The sequence below is a fragment of the Cnephaeus nilssonii genome, assembly GCF_951640355.1.
Source record: "Cnephaeus nilssonii genome assembly, chromosome: 12".
In the NCBI taxonomy this organism is placed as follows: domain Eukaryota; kingdom Metazoa; phylum Chordata; class Mammalia; order Chiroptera; family Vespertilionidae; genus Cnephaeus; species Cnephaeus nilssonii.
The window spans coordinates 31,074,653-31,090,753 of NC_137083.1; the positions used below are offsets into that span (position 1 = coordinate 31,074,653).

General features: G+C 41.7%; 1 protein-coding gene across 1 annotated transcript in view; it reads left to right on the forward strand.

The window, feature by feature from the left end:
* ABCB4 (ATP binding cassette subfamily B member 4) overlaps window positions 1-14,742 on the forward strand; it is a 62,919-nt gene extending 48,177 nt beyond the window's left edge. Inside the window, exons 21-28 of the mRNA XM_079786187.1 lie at window positions 755-958; window positions 4,633-4,733; window positions 6,875-7,015; window positions 9,335-9,491; window positions 10,490-10,687; window positions 12,100-12,306; window positions 13,831-13,977; window positions 14,528-14,742. Coding sequence (XP_079642313.1) covers window positions 755-958; window positions 4,633-4,733; window positions 6,875-7,015; window positions 9,335-9,491; window positions 10,490-10,687; window positions 12,100-12,306; window positions 13,831-13,977; window positions 14,528-14,734 — 1,362 coding nt within the window. The 3' untranslated portion in view covers window positions 14,735-14,742. The remainder of the gene's footprint in view (window positions 1-754; window positions 959-4,632; window positions 4,734-6,874; window positions 7,016-9,334; window positions 9,492-10,489; window positions 10,688-12,099; window positions 12,307-13,830; window positions 13,978-14,527) is intronic.
* The last annotated feature ends 1,359 nt before the right edge of the window (window positions 14,743-16,101 follow it).

Below are 16,101 nucleotides of genomic sequence, written 5' to 3' on the forward strand. Positions count from 1 at the left end.
CGGAGCATTGGCTACCCCCTCCGCCTCCGTCCCTCCAGGCCCTAGGATGGCTGCCAGGAGCCACCAGAGCTACCGCTTCCTTGTTTCCCACCCAGCGAAAGCGCACACCTGTGCCTCAACCGCCAGATGAGCACCCTTCCCTTAAGTCTGTTGGAGCTCATTTGGGTCATCTGCCAGGCCCTGAACCAGTAACTGCGTCTCTGGGAAATGCCACGCTCTCCCTGGTTGGGTCCCCACCCCGGGAGCTGAGGTCTGTCGCTGTGAAGCCCAGTGTGTCTGCACGGCTCAGGGGAGGGGGGAGAGTCCACAGCAGCATCAGCCCTGCTTTCTGAGAGGTACCAACAGTCATTCACGCCCGTGTGTGCCCACAGGGGATGGGCTGAGGGCGTGCACACTTTGTAACAGGTGGTCTCTTGAAGTATTACGCTTCCCTCTTGCACGTTTAAAGCAAACAGTCTTTAACATGACCAGAGAACACCGGGGGGCGTTTCCTCTGTGAACAAAAAAGTGTGGGTTCACAAAAAAATGTGGGTGTCCCACAGCCTGTCCCCAAGCAGAGCCGCTGATTCCTCGGGGCGGCAACGCTGCGCTCACGTGGGCAGGAGAGGAGTGAGAGGTGAAAAAACCTGCAGAGCCTCGTGCGTTAAGCACAGGGGTCTCAGATTTATTGTCGTGAAAGGGAGCAAATGTCAGCACAGACGCAAAACCCTGCCACCCAGGAAGCCTAAACCGCCTCTTTCTCTCACTCTTTCAGGCCACGGGGACCAGGTTGGCTTTAATGGCACAGAACACAGCCAACCTTGGGACTGGCATCATCATATCGTTTATCTACGGTTGGCAGTTAACTCTTCTGCTGTTATCGGTTGTTCCCATTATCGCTGTGTCAGGAATTGTTGAAATGAAAATGTTGGCTGGAAATGCCAAAAGAGATAAAAAGGAGCTGGAAGCTGCTGGAAAGGTGGGTCACATGAGGCTTCCGTTAGCATGAGCATTGTGTTTGGACATGTGTTTTATGTGTTAGTATGAGCATTGTTTTTTTGGCATGTTTTATTTGAATTATTTATTGCAACACGAGTGTTTTAAGAATTAATGTTTTAATGATTAAACATTTGTGCTCGCTACAGCTAATCATTGCCAGCACTGTGCATGAGATAGTTGACTGTATTAAGAATGCCTAGAACTTGAACATGGAATAATGGAAAGCGTTTAGCCTGTAGAAAACACTTTACGTGGGGTCATTATAAAGAATTTCTGAATTTCCAAAGCTGATTTTACCTTTTACTTCATACCCTGATGCCATTGTTAGGACAAATATCACCCCTATTTTACAGATGAGGAGTCCTTAAAACAGAGAATGTAAGTGAATTGTTCAAGGTAGGGAACTTGCTGGTTCTTAAAAGTTCTTTTCTTCTTGGCTGTGATTTCTGTAATTGAGGTGGACCGCCACCAGAGGGCAGTAATGCTTCGATTTGTGGTTCTAACTATAATGGCAATTGGGCAAACACTTGGTCTTTACTATGTGCCAATTATTGTTCTAAGTATGTATTTATGTGCACCAACTCATTATAGCCTCACAACAATCCTACAAGGCAGGCACTCATGTTACCCCAATTTTACCAGTGTGGAACCTGAGACTCAAACAAGTGAAAGGCATGGCTGGGATTCAAATCCGTGCCTAATTTTGAAGCTCTTTATTACACAGCCCCTTTATACTTGTTTAAATGTGTCTAAGCCTACACACAAATATTTTATTTACATGTTCATGCATTTAAAAATTTAAATGTAGGTGACAGCCAGGGTGTTTTTTTACTCTTACTTATGTAAATATTATCCTTTATTGAAACATTACGAGGTAAAGCAATTCATGAATATGTAGTGTGATAGTTTCTACAGCATGAGACTTTACAAAGCCCGTTCACAAGCATGACTGCAACCGGCCTTTGCTGCAGCTAAGTGGGTGGGACTGACAGTGTTCCCACTCACAGGGAAGAAAGCATTCAGAAGACGGCGAGTGACCTGCTCCAGAGCGAGGGCCTGTAAGGGGTGAGAGTAGAATCCCAACAAGCCTGTGGCCACTAAGCCAGTGATAGCCAATGAGAGCCTTGCCCCTTCTCTCTTAACGGCATCAGCTGAGTTCAAAGCAGCGTCCGTCTCACCGCCAGGTTCCCATCAGAACGCTTCCTTCTCGTGTGGGTCCTGCAGCCTCGCCCGAGTCAGAGCACTAACTAGCCCGGTGCATGGTGCCCAAACTCAGGAAGCCCTGGTGCCCTGCGTGCTTGAAGAGCCTCTGGGCTCCTGGCGGTGGGACTTCCGGGCATCATGTCCTTGACTTCTGTTTGTCACAGCTCTCTGCTGAGAAAACATCCTGTACGTGGTGTCGTTTCCTTTCTCCTTTGTACTCCGTGTCCTTTCCCATTTCAGAAGGGAGAATTGTCAGTAGATAGAATGAAGATACATTTTTCTTAGACTAGTGGCATGAAAGAAAACATCTTGAACCTAGAGAGGACAATAGTCTGAACTCTATTATAAATGGCTAAAGAACACTGAAAGTTGCCAGAATTGGGGCGGGAGGAAGGCAGTGAGAATTGAGCAGTATGGCAAACCAACACGGCACCTTGGGTTAGTTGTCTTGGCTTTGCTACTCACAGTGTGTGATACTAGAGGAGGTCTGGTCCTCACTTTCCACTTTTATGAAATGAGGAATTGTACCAGGTAATGTCCCATGTTCCTTTCAGCTAATACATACTCTGCCATTCTAGGGATCAGAGAATGAGTAACTCAGACTGACCACTCTGAAACTATTTTTAGCAGCTACTTTAACCTAACAAGGTGATTTTTAAGAAAATTTGGGATTGGAAATTTTAAATGTTCATTACCAGCAATTTAATCACAGTTCAAGTTTGTTTACTTAGTCAGCTCTTGATTAACACAGAATGAGGGTTAGAAAGAAGTCTCCGAAAACTACCTACATCACTATTTTTTTTCCCCTCAAAATGAAATGTTCTCATTTATCTGGTGGAGATTATTCATGGGTAAAGTACATTGGGATTCGGGATATCTTCCCGTTTTCATTTTTGAAAAAGGGCTTGGTAGTGAGGGTGTTGATTGCTGGGCTGGGAAGAGGGGTGGAGAAGGATGAATAGTAACCCTCCCTCCTGGGTTGGGTCCTGCCTAATTACTGAGTTTAAGGTCCTGCTGAATCAGAATTAACCCTCTAAGCAGTTAATCCATGACCAGAAAATCAAGAGTTGAGTGTACCTAGTCATTAACAACCAGTTCCTCTTTTGTAAATGACAAAGCATGGAGAGCAGAATGGCATAATGAGTTAAGAACCTGGACTTGGCCTTAGGTAGACTGTCTTTGCTTGCCTACTCCCTAACTCAAGAACTTTAAGCACGCCACGTAACTTCTCTGTGCATCAGTTCCTCGCCTGTGAAAGCAGGAATAATATTTACCTCACAGGGTTATTATGAGACTAAATGAGATCATGTCAGTTAAATGAGGTAATACCTGGCACATAGTAAAAGCTCAATAAGTGTTCTCTACTCCAGCTGTTATTACTGATAGGTTTTTTCATTTATAATAGAGATATAAGGCTATTCAGCCTGAAGTATCAAATATCTTGCTTTTTTCTGGTTACAGAAGCTGAGAACTAAGATAGAAGTCATAAAGCTGATACAACAACCTAAAATTAAGACCTGAATTCCCTTGTGCTAATGGTTTAGACGACAGCTGCAGATCTATGATTTAGGCTGATAAGCTGTCACAGACAGTGGACATCAGTCAAGGGGAGGTTTGGCTGTCATCTGAGAACTGTTCTGGCTGGTTTGGGTAAAAGGGGTGTGATGTAAGGACACACAGAAGTGCAGGGAACACCCATGGCTTATGTTACTGGAAAGTCATGGCTCCTCCTTTAGAGCCACAGGCTCTATTGTCTTTGAGGCCCTCTGTACATTTGTTCCGTTCCTCCATTGCTGCATATTCAGACCAGCTTCCCACACATACCCTGGTGACCTTAGCCTCCCAATCCAAGGACTTCTCAGTTCAAACAGATGCCTCCAGGTCCAGGAAATAATCTGATTGGCCGGCATCAGTCAGGGGTCTGTCCCGGTTTTAACCAGGGATTTGTGGCAGGGTCATGTTATTTACAATTTGGATCTTCTTTCCAACTATCGGTGCACAGTTCCTCTACGTAAGGATGTGCTCATGGAGGAATGATTGACACTTCTCGTGGGCCCTTAGAAATCACTTAGCCTAACTCTCTAGGACTCCACCCTGTGATGAAAGCAAGCCAGGAAGGGCTGTGACTGAAGCCAGTCAAGTACCTGCCTGGTGGCAGGACTGAGAATAGATTCAGGCTGTAGTGCTCAGGCTCCCATTCTTGCCCTAAGCTTGTCGGTCTCCCCGGAATACAAAAGCTTGTCCAATGGACTTGGCACAACCACAAGTGCTTTCGGATTGTCCGTTGTGCCGTACGGCTCGTCTTAAAGAACACATTGTTATGTCTTTGCATTCAAAATGAAGGAACTTCAAACCCTTCAGGATTCTTTTCAGAGTGCCCCAAGGTTTATATTTTTCATGGTTTCAGAAGGAAAAGCCCCATGTCTAATCAAGATCTGTTCTACATTACAGATTGCAACAGAGGCGATAGAAAATATTAGGACAGTTGTGTCCTTGACCCAGGAAAAAAAATTTGAATCAATGTATGTGGAAAAATTGTACGGACCTTACAGGTAATGAACATACGATCGTTACTAAGAACCGAGTGCCGGCCTAAGGCTGAGTTATTGTCCCCCAAAGATAATAAACCTCTGCTGCTCCAAGCACTAATGCAACTGTAAGGATGACATTTTTATTTTTTTGCTAATTATCTTACTGAAAATAAGTAGCTTTTTAACGCGACTGGGCCATAGGATCAGATTTTCCTCTCTCTTTTAAAAACAATAGATTGGGTCTCCAAGAATCGGACAGTCCGGAACAGGCGCCCTCAAACTACAGCCCGCGGGCCACATGCGGGTGTTTTTGCCGTTTTGTTTTTTTACTTCAAAATAAGATATGTGCAGTGTGCATAGGAATTTGTTCACAGTTTTTTTTTAAACTATAGTCCGGCCCTCCAACGGTCTGAGGGACAGTGAATTGGCCCCCTGTTTAAAAAGTTTGAGGACCCCTGGTCCAGAAGACTGTGCAAGTTTTTGTTCATCAGTGCAGGCAACAGAACAACCCATCTGGCTGAGGCAGGATAAACATTGTTTTGGGGGAACTGCTTAAACCTTTATTTTCTTTGGATTGTGTAGACTGAGCCAAAGAAGAGGCTTATCCACGGTTTCACCTTCCATAGTTTCAGTAACTTAGTCAACCCCGGTTGAAATATCACATGGAAAATTCCAGAAATAAACAATTCATAAGTTTTATTTTATTTTTTTATTGAAGCATAATTGACTTACAATGTTATATGAATTTCAGTTGTAAAAGATAGTGGCTTAATACTTACATATATAATGAAATGATCGTCATAAGTCTGGTTACCTTCTGTCACCATACTTTGAGTCCCTCAGATATCAACATCAGCCCCATTGGGTTTTCTAAGTCAGGTGTTGTGAATATATTTTAACACTAACAAAATTGAATACAACTTAGATTACAACTCTGTAGACCTTGCCAACATTTGCCTTAGTCTCTCTCCTGTTTGCTTGGTTTCCAAGACTAACCAGTGGACCAGTGGTCTTTCTGATTGATACATCCCTCTTTTCAAAATATGCTAAATACATTCAATTAAGTTACAGTCTAGTCGTGCCAAAGGGAAGCCATTCTTTCTTTAAGATCATTTGGCATATTTCTGCTCTGATGGGATGCATTTTAAAGCACTAGTGAGGAACCATTAAAAAAAAAAAAAAGGTCAAAACAAGAATAGTTTGAACACTTACAGATTTGAAAACGGATATCTGAAATTCTCAATTTATTCTATCTCCTTTTTATGTATACTTCATGCAGCTACAGTTTTCTGTCCACTTGGTATTTGATATATACCTGTGGCATTATTTATGACCTTGTGGTTTATTTGAAACTGCAAGAGAATTAAGGAATAATAGAATGCTGGAGCTAATTTCTAATTTGATTGTGATTTAAAGGTTCAATATCATTGTAAATCTTTCAGTAATATTAGTATTGTAAGGCCATGATCACAGCACATAACTTAAAAGTCATCCAAATCAGTAATACTTTGACTTTTCTCTCTTGGCAAATGCCTTCCTCCTAATCGTTCTAATCTAAACATAAATTGTTGTTCTTTTAGAGGATTTAGACTAATAATTAGCTATACCGAGGATGGGATCTAATTAGAAATAGTACTAAAAACTTATTGGGGCTGATGGGATCTAGATGAGGAAAGATGTGTTTCTATATAAACCTCAGTGACACTACTTTTCTGAATCAGAAAGATGAGTTTGATATAAGAGATGATAACTAGTCATAGAAGAGAAGAGAATGATATTAAAGAAATCACATTCAGACAACTCAAAGTTTAGTGCTAACTTTGACATCCTCAATATTTTTAACACAATAATCATGTTTACATCATAGGGGTTGACTTCTGGGTCAGCAACTATCATTTGAGCAACCGCTTAGAGCTAGGTTCTGTGCTAAAGATTTATATTGTTTATTTAGTTCTCAAAACAATTCTGCATCATATTGGTTATCCTCATTGTGCAAATCAGAAAACTGCTACATAGAAAGGTTAAGTCACTTACTTAAACTAATGTAACTGGGGGCAGAAGTTAAACCCAGGTCAACTAGACTTAGAAGCTGTGCTCTTTCCACTGCACAGTGCTAAGAGTGGTTGAAGAGATGGTTATGAATGCTCTAATTTGCTTTTCAGAAATTCTGTACGGAAGGCACACATCTATGGAATTACTTTCAGTATTTCACAAGCATTTATGTATTTTTCCTATGCCGGTTGTTTTCGATTTGGTGCCTATCTCATCGTGAATGGACATATGCTCTTCAGAGATGTTATTCTGTAAGTAATTTTTAAATGTTTTATTAATTTTTTACAGAGAGAAAGGGAGAGGGATAGAAAGTTAGAAACATCGACGAGAGAGAAACATCGATCAGCTGCCTCCTGCACACTCCCTACTGGGTATGTGCCCGCAACCAAGGTACATGCCCTTGACTGGAATCGAACCTGGGACCCTTGAGTCCGCAGGCCGACGCTCTATCCACTGAGCCAAACTGGTTAGGGCAATTTTTAAAATATTAAGAATATTCTATAGTAAGATTTCAATACGTCTATGCAAAATTTTAGAGTAGAAAAAACTCCTCTCTTGTTCTAAGATAAGTTTAGAGAGTTGAATCGACAACAGAAATCTGATCTAATCAATACTAAAAGGACAGTTTAATCACTGGAGTGTCAAAAACTAACCAAGCTCATCATAAACCAGAATTTTAGGACTAGCTAGAACTCCAGACAGGAGGATAGCAAATTTTCTTACTGTATAATGTAGGCAGATAGAAATCATAATTAGAAAGTCGCTGGTGACCATAGACTGAAAACAGAGAGTTACATAGCTTGCTCTTTATGGGCAACCACAGGTGGCCTTGTCGAGGAGAAGGGACTGCTTGCCTGATGTCTGGCAAAGGCTCTGTCCCCTGACCAGACTTGGGATGACCTTGCCAACATTTGCCTTAGTCTCTCTCCTGTTTGCTTGGTTTCCAAGACTAACCAGTGGACCAGTGGACTTTCTGATTGATACATCCCTCTTTTCAAAATATGCTAAATACATTCAATTAAGTTACAGTCTAGTCGTGCCAAAGGGAAGCCATTCTTTCTTTAAGGTCATTTGGCATATTTCTGCTCTGATGGGATGAATTTTAAAGCACTAATGAGGAACCATTTAAAAAAAAAGTCAAAACAAGGAAGGTGAAGTGTTTAAAAGCTGTTCTTTTCATCCGAAATTGAAATAACTATGAAAAAAAAAAAGTGCCTTCTGTCCTCTTTGGTGGAGGGATACCAACAACACCACAAGCCAACAAGAAAGAAACCAAATACCCTGGCCTCCCTCTCCTCCAGCCCTCCCACCCCCAGCTGGTCCCCTTCATTGCCAAACCCCATCAGACGCCAGAGGACGAGAAAAGCTGTTGGTGCGGTCCACGAAGGGTCAGCCTCTGACAGATGGGGAAGGTACAACATAGAGATGGGTAGAGAGTAGAGAGTGGTTTTGGAAGATCCAATGGAAATATGCAGCTCAGCTTGGGGACTGACAACTTGGAGTATTTCTACTCTCTAGAAAAATATCACTGAGAAAATTGGTCTTTTTTTGTTTCATTTTTACCATCAAAATGTTAAATTCTGGATAATTGGAAGCCAGTTTTTTAATCTTCCATGCTAAAGCTAGATTGGTATAGGAAAGCTAGGCAACTACACGTGGGTTCATCACTATTTGACAGTTTAATTTTTGGTAACCAAACTTACCACGTATTTGAGAGCCTTACTATACCCACCATTCCTGTCCCCATGTAATTAAAACACATTTTAATATCCTAGATGTAGAAGCGTGGTAGAAGCAAAAAGGTTTTAAGTTTCCATTATTACCAGATAGAGGTTTTCTCCCTCGCCCCTTTCTCTGGTGCCAGAAGTAAATGGCTTTGTGGAGATGAAGGTCCTGGGAATCTTTGGCCCTTCATAAACACAGTTATAATCCATGTCTGTCCTCTAAAGACTATTTAATTAGAAAGGAGACCTTTAGCTTAGGGCGATTGTTTCAGGGTTGTGTCAATAATTATTTTAATTCTCAGAGAAAAGCTATTTCTGGTAAAGGCTCATTTTTCCTAATCAAAGCTCTTTAACCCCAGTGGTCATTGGTGTTTGTGCGGGAGTCTAGCAGAAACCACACACAGGCCGTCAGGGCTGTAGGTTCAAGAGGAAACACGACTTCTTGTCTGGCGCTGACCAAGCCCCTTAACACGCTGTCTACTTCAGTTCCCTCCGCTCTAAAACGGGTATCCGTAGTTATTAAAATTCCTTGAGATTACAAATCAGATTCAGTTATAAGCCACTTCCAAAACGAGAAGAACTGTGGAAAGTTACAGGAACTCTTAAGAAAGGAGAGGCACCTAAGGAATAAAGAAACCCTCCATGGTGACCTGCCTCGCCTGTGGATTTCCCTCCTGCTCCTTCGTTACTGGAATTTCACAGGAATGTGGGGTGAGGTGGGGTGGGGGCATGACTAAGGGAGTAAACAAATATCGGTGCTGGTGGGCAGTGTGTCTGTGGACTTTTAAACATCATGGAGCTAATTATGCAGGCTGACGTTTTAATCCCTCTTCTTCCGGTCTCTAGGGTGTTTTCAGCAATCGTGTTTGGCGCAGTGGCGCTAGGACACGCTAGCTCCTTTGCTCCAGACTATGCCAAAGCCAAGCTGTCGGCAGCCCACTTGTTCATGCTGTTTGAAAGACAACCTTTGATTGACAGCTACAGCGAGGAAGGCCTGAGGCCTGTGAGTTCTCTGCTGCCTTCTGCGTGCTTGGTTAATTGTTTCCCCAAGGTCTGCTGTCTGCTCAGTTGTGACCCCAGGATAAATCTATAGTGATTACACTGACATTTATTCATCTTGGTGATATTTACAGATCTAGGATTTGACCAACTTTCCTGGCATTTTAAAATTCCATAGGGAGTTTCAAGGATTCTGAAGTTTAGCACATCAAAAGTTAAAAAACAACAAAAAAACAAAAAACAGAAAAGAGTCCAGATGTACTGGAACTGGCTAATTTTTATGAAAACCGTTAGTCATTTCTGCATGAAGGTATATGCATATAATTCTGTATGTAAATGCAATGAGCAATTTGGCTTTAATCACATCTTGTAATGACTGAATTACAATTGGTAAGAAGGCCACTGTATTCACAGTGAGTAATCATACACTTTGCTATTTCCAAAGTTAACTCAAGCTTGGATAGGAGGGTTCTTTGCATAACACAAGCTGCTGTACATTTTACTGCACAAGAGGCAGTGTGGGTAAAGAGAGAGGCTATCTTTCTGGGACTTTCCCAGCTATTCATGTTCTGAGAAACTCGCTGTGTTGGTGAGTGAGAGAAAGAGGCTGCCAGGGCTTGGGACGGGCTGCCCACTGAGCCTGCAGGTGGAAACTGCCCTACGTTCCCACACCTTTGAATCTTTAGCCACTGCCTTGGCTCCAGGCTCCTGATTGTCCTTTGAGAATGCTAATTATTTGTCTTAAATGAACCAGAAATCGAGGTTAGATAACCACTATCTATGATACGACTACTTAATGTAACCTGTTACCCATCTCCCATCTTCATTTTATAGAACAGTTTTCTGTCCATATTAACGAGTGTTAGCCCCAATTGTACTGAATATGACTTTTATGTCTTTTTACTACAGTCTTTGGTAAAGTTTTCTTGAAATAATACTGTTTATTACAATAAGGATCAGACCGATTACAATAGCAACATTAAAAAAAAATTTTTTTTTTAGGATAAGTTTGAAGGAAATGTGACATTTAACGAAGTCGTGTTCAACTACCCGACCCGGCCCGACGTGCCCGTGCTGCAGGGGCTGAGCCTGGAGGTGAAGAAGGGCCAGACGCTGGCCCTGGTGGGCAGCAGCGGCTGCGGAAAGAGCACGGTGGTCCAGCTGCTGGAGCGCTTCTACGACCCGGCGGCCGGAACCGTGGTGCGTGCACTTTCTTCCATCGGTTACCTGATTGAAGGCAGTATCTCAAGTGGTTAAACCAGTATGCCCACAATGGAAAAACCTGCATAAGACCCACAATCCTATTGATAGAATGACCACATTCTATAAACCCTAAGTCAGACAGCTATTGGAACAATCAGGTAGAACATCTGGAATTTAGTTCAGGAAATAGTGAATATGAAGTTGGCCTCTATCTGCCATGGGCCTTTTGAGCCAGCCTTATCCCCCTAAGTAAACCCTCAGTTCCTGGTTTATAAAGGAAAGCACAAACTCCTGCCAGAGTGTTAGGTAGGCTGCCAGGACAGGCTACTGCCTGCTTGTTCCCTCCCCACCTGCTTCTGCTTTGCCTTCTCCAACCCTGAACTCCAGGCTCTCTGGCTTTGACCCCCACCTTCAGCCCATTCGTGTTTGGCTTTCATCATTGATTTCCGGGGATCTAGCTCTGGCTCTCTTCCATAAGTGAAGCCTCGGCTCTGATACTGCCTGCCTCTTCCATCACCTTGGGTAGCACCCACTGAGCTAGCCCTGGGAGCGCCCCCCCACCCCCACCCCCATGTAGACAGTCACCAAAGTGTTAAACCTTGTTGTTTTGGGAAAACCTTATCCTTCCACCATTACAGTCACTCGGCAGTTAGGAACACAGGCCAACCAGCTCGGCACCGTGGGTATGCTGAGCTAATACGGTGGCGGGGATCTCTCGATTGAGAGGTCAAGACTAATGGAACCTGTGTCTGTTTCTCTGGTGACTCGAACCTTGCAGGAAGCTGCGTGGCCGTCACTACATCACAAGGCTGCTCTGGAAGCATCATGCCTCCTGCTTACAGCAAACAAAACATAACCAACCTGCCACCAACCAAACCATTCTCCCAAGGACACTGCCCCTTGACCTTGCACACTTCCCCTTGAACTTTAGTCCTTGTGCTGTCAGAGAGAGAACAGTTAGGGCTGGTAGATCTCAGGGGGAAGGAGTAGAAGTAGGTCAGGAGGTAACCAGCTTTCAGAATCTGCCTTTTGTTCTGGTATGCCTGCGGGAGGGGGACAAAGTCAAGTTGAGAGGTTGGAGTCACTCCGGGGACAGCAGGTATGAGTAGAACACCTAATTCCGGGCTGCCTAAAGGCAGGGGATGGTACCCTTGCCTGAAGAGGACAGATAGGGACAAAGAGAGGAATATGAAGACAGGACCCAATGTGCTGTCATTTTGCCAGTTAGGCCAAGAAAGGGACGGCATGATCGTCATAAAAATCGTTGGCTATGTTGGCCTCCAACAGTGTAAGTGTGTAGGGGCTATGAGGCCTGGTATTTCATAAACTGCTGATGCCCATATGCACCCACATCCGCTTGTTTTTTTCTTTTCAAGCCCTTCTTATAATTTGTGGGCTTTGGTTTTCAGCTGCTGGATGGTCAAGAGGCAAAGAAACTCAACCTCCAATGGCTCAGAGCCCAGCTCGGGATTGTGTCCCAGGAGCCCATCCTGTTCGACTACAGCATTGCCGAGAACATCGCTTATGGAGACAACAGCCGGGTCGTATCCCAGGATGAGATTGTGAGTGCAGCCAAAGCAGCCAACATACATCCTTTCATCGAGACCTTACCCCACGTAAGTTAACTGGTAACTTCTTAGGATGAAATCATAATCAACTGCACACTGTTTCCCTCCCCACACAGTTCCCAAAGTCAAACGCCAACAGTCTGGTAACAGAAGGTGTCTATTTACTAGCTCTCTGACCTTGGACAAGACACGGAACTTCATGATCCCAAGTGTCCTTATGTCACGTCTACCTCATACAAATATAGTGAGAACAAATAAGGTGATATTAAGTTAACACACCATATCGCAGGTTGCGAACTGGTGGGCTGCATTGATTGAGGCCAAGTATCCCTGGTGATACTTTTTTTTAATTAAACACTTTATTTTGAGATAAGTATAGATTCGCATGCAGTTGTTAAGGAATAGGGGAATCTTATGTACCTTTTACCTAGTTTCCTCCAATGACAAAATGGCAAAACAACAGCATGATATTAACATTGACACAATCCCCGGATCTCATTCACACTTCGTCTTACATGTACACATTTGTATATGTGTGTATTTAGTTCTGCGCAATTTTACTGCATTATAGATTCATGTATGCACCATCACAGTCAAGACACAGAACATTCTATCACCACAGAGATCCCTCATGTTGTCCTTTTATAGCTCATACCCCTCCTTCCCACTCTCACTCCCCCAACCTCTGCAACCACTGACTGTTCATTTCTGTAACTTTCCACTTTTAGAACATTCTATAAACTTACAGTATATAACCATTTGAGATGAGCTTTTCTTAGCCTAATTCCCTGAAGGTCTGTGTTCATCCCTTTTTGTTGCTGAGTAGTATTCAGTTCACTATAAACTGAACCAACTCAATTTGTACTTTTATCCATTCTGTGCATTTTTAGCTTAGAATGTTCTCTCAACTTCTATACTAAAGTATCTATAATTTATCTCCCCTTTCTCCATCTCCCACCTTATCTCCACAATTTCTATTTCCCTCAGTGATCTTTCATAGCATGTTGCCTATACAACTCATTTGCTACTTAACTTGTATTGAATGCTGAATATGCATTTCTCTTTAGATTTTAATTCCTTCAGCGTAGGAATAAAGCTGAATTCATTTTTACACACTTCCCACAGTTCTGGGCATAACAGGTACTCAGGAAATATTTAAGTGAGTGAATGAGTTTAAAAGAGAATAAATAAACTGGGTTCCTTGTTGGTCATCTGATTATATCGACTTTTAAAGAATTTTAAGCCTTAAACATTAACATTTAACCTTTTTAGGACTCCAGTAACATCAGATGACATTATGATAATGGTAGAAATTCGAGAATTTATTGCAGAATACCATTGAGAATTAAGGTCACTCGTCTTCTATTTGGATTTTGAAAACAAACTTTCCGTTAAATGTAAAAAAACAAACATTAAATGGACAACTATGTAGCTGTTACAGAAACTTTTTATTGATTCCAAATTTTTTTTCTTATAAGTAGTACTGTCATATGTAAGTAAAAGTTTATTCATTGTAACATTAGTAATTTTGCTGGGTTAGGACCTTAATTAATTTTGTTGACTGACTTGCAGAAATATGACACAAAAGTGGGAGATAAGGGGACTCAGCTCTCAGGAGGTCAGAAACAGAGGATTGCGATCGCCCGAGCCCTCATCAGACAACCTCGAATTCTGCTGTTGGATGAAGCTACATCTGCTCTGGACACTGAAAGTGAAAAAGTATGGCCTTCCACCTCACATCTATTTAATCTGTAAAACAGAAGGGTTTTGTGCCATGAAAATAAAAATACGTAAGCGCAGAAAAAAGTAAATAGAAATTTAGACAGTGGTTATTTTGAGGTAGAATATTTTCTTATTCCTTTCAGTATTTTCCAATTTTTCTAAAATGATCATGTATTACTTTTAGGAACACACTAAAAGTAAAGCATTCAAAAGAAAGGGCTGCATAAATCATTTTAGCATATTAATTCTCATGGAAAACAATACTCAATAAAAGGGAACTAGTTAAGTCAAATATTGTGTGACTAGTTAGAAATTGTAACTACTTGTGAAGATTATAGTGACAATCCATTTTTATTATAATTAAAAAGATGTACATAACTGTATGTGATGTCAGATTATATTAATACACAGGCATAGAGGCAAATATTCAAAGAGATAAGAAACGAAAGAAATTTTCTTGCTTGGATGGTAACATGTTTAAATTTCCTTTAATGCTAAAACCTATTCAGATAATTAAGGTGAGGCTTCTGATCTGATTTGTGTATAGATTGTCCAAGAAGCCCTGGACAAAGCCAGAGAAGGCCGCACCTGCATTGTGATCGCTCACCGCCTGTCCACCATCCAGAACGCAGACCTGATAGTGGTGTTCCAGAACGGCAAGATCCGGGAGCACGGCACCCATCAGCAGCTGCTAGCGCAGAAGGGCATCTACTTCTCCATGGTCAGCGTCCAGGCTGGGGCGCAGAACTCATGAACTCTTGTTATCGCATATCTTAAAAAATAAACTCAAAGCATTCTACAACTTTTGCTGACTTGTAAAAGAAGTTTCTAAGTCATCGTAAAATACAGGTACATCCAATCTGGGGTTTGCTATTACAACATTTGAAATTTTGGAGCTATAAATCATCAAGACACATTTCTTAATGAAATATGAAAACAGCTTAGCTCTTCCTGAGTTTTCAGAAACATACGGGGGAAAAGGAGCAAAGTTCAGGTATGTAAAGCTGTAGAATTAGTAGAAGCCACAGACATAGGGACAGTTATTATGGTCCTGAACAGTTGGGTGGATGGATGTTTTGAGAACATTTTCCCCAAGTTCAAAGAAAATATAAGTTGTTCAAAAGCCTACTCTCTCCCTTGGTAGGTTTCCAAATTATTCTACTGGGCATTGATTTTTAAAAATGAATGTATCCCCCGCTTTAGGATAGTCCAAGAGAAAATACAATTTCCCTTAGACTCTGCAGGCACACATTCATTCTGTAAAGCAAAAAGAGATGTCATTAAGTATTTCTTTTAAAGAAATGTTTAAACTCATGAATAATTATTGTACATATATCAGTATAATTTGTAACACTGGAAATACCAATAAAAATTCTTTTTCTATAACAACTGTATTACTTTTTCCAAATAATACTAATATTCCAAGGATGTGAACCTACTTCTCCTAACAAGGAAATATATTTAGATGAAGGGCAAAAAGAAATATTCCAGGCAACCCTTGGAACTAACCACACTGAAATGTTTTTTTCACAGTTTACCTCAGCAAAATCAATTATTTAGGTTGGTATTCAAAGCAAGTTCTTCTACCTGTAATAAACCATATACTCTATTACCAAAGATGTTTCAAATGTGACCATGTGTATCAGTAGACAATTTCAGATTAACCAAGAGGAGAGCAGGGCAAGGGGCATTAGCACAGTGACTCAACGTGAGCAGAATTCAACTGACTCTTGTGTAATTGTTCCCAAAGTTGCCTGATGAGGATCATGGGGCATCTGCCCTGGAAATTGACTCAGTAGGTCTGGGTTGAGGCCCAAGAATCTCTCTGTAGAGAGTATTCTGGGTGACTTTTAACTTGAGGCAATGTAGGGAAACGTGTTAAAGCAGGAGTAAGAAGAGACTCCTTTCCAGGAGGTGACCCATTGCTAAAATACTCAACTCTTTAGATAATGTTGAAAAACAATACACCAAATGACTGTGAAGTGCCTGGAAATTTAGTCTACAAAATTGTACTAGTGAGGAAAAGGTCCAGAGTTCATAGAAGCCAACTCTGAATGTTTTCACAAAGAAATACACCAGACTTACCAAATTCAGAACCTACGAAAATGTAAGAACAAAAAG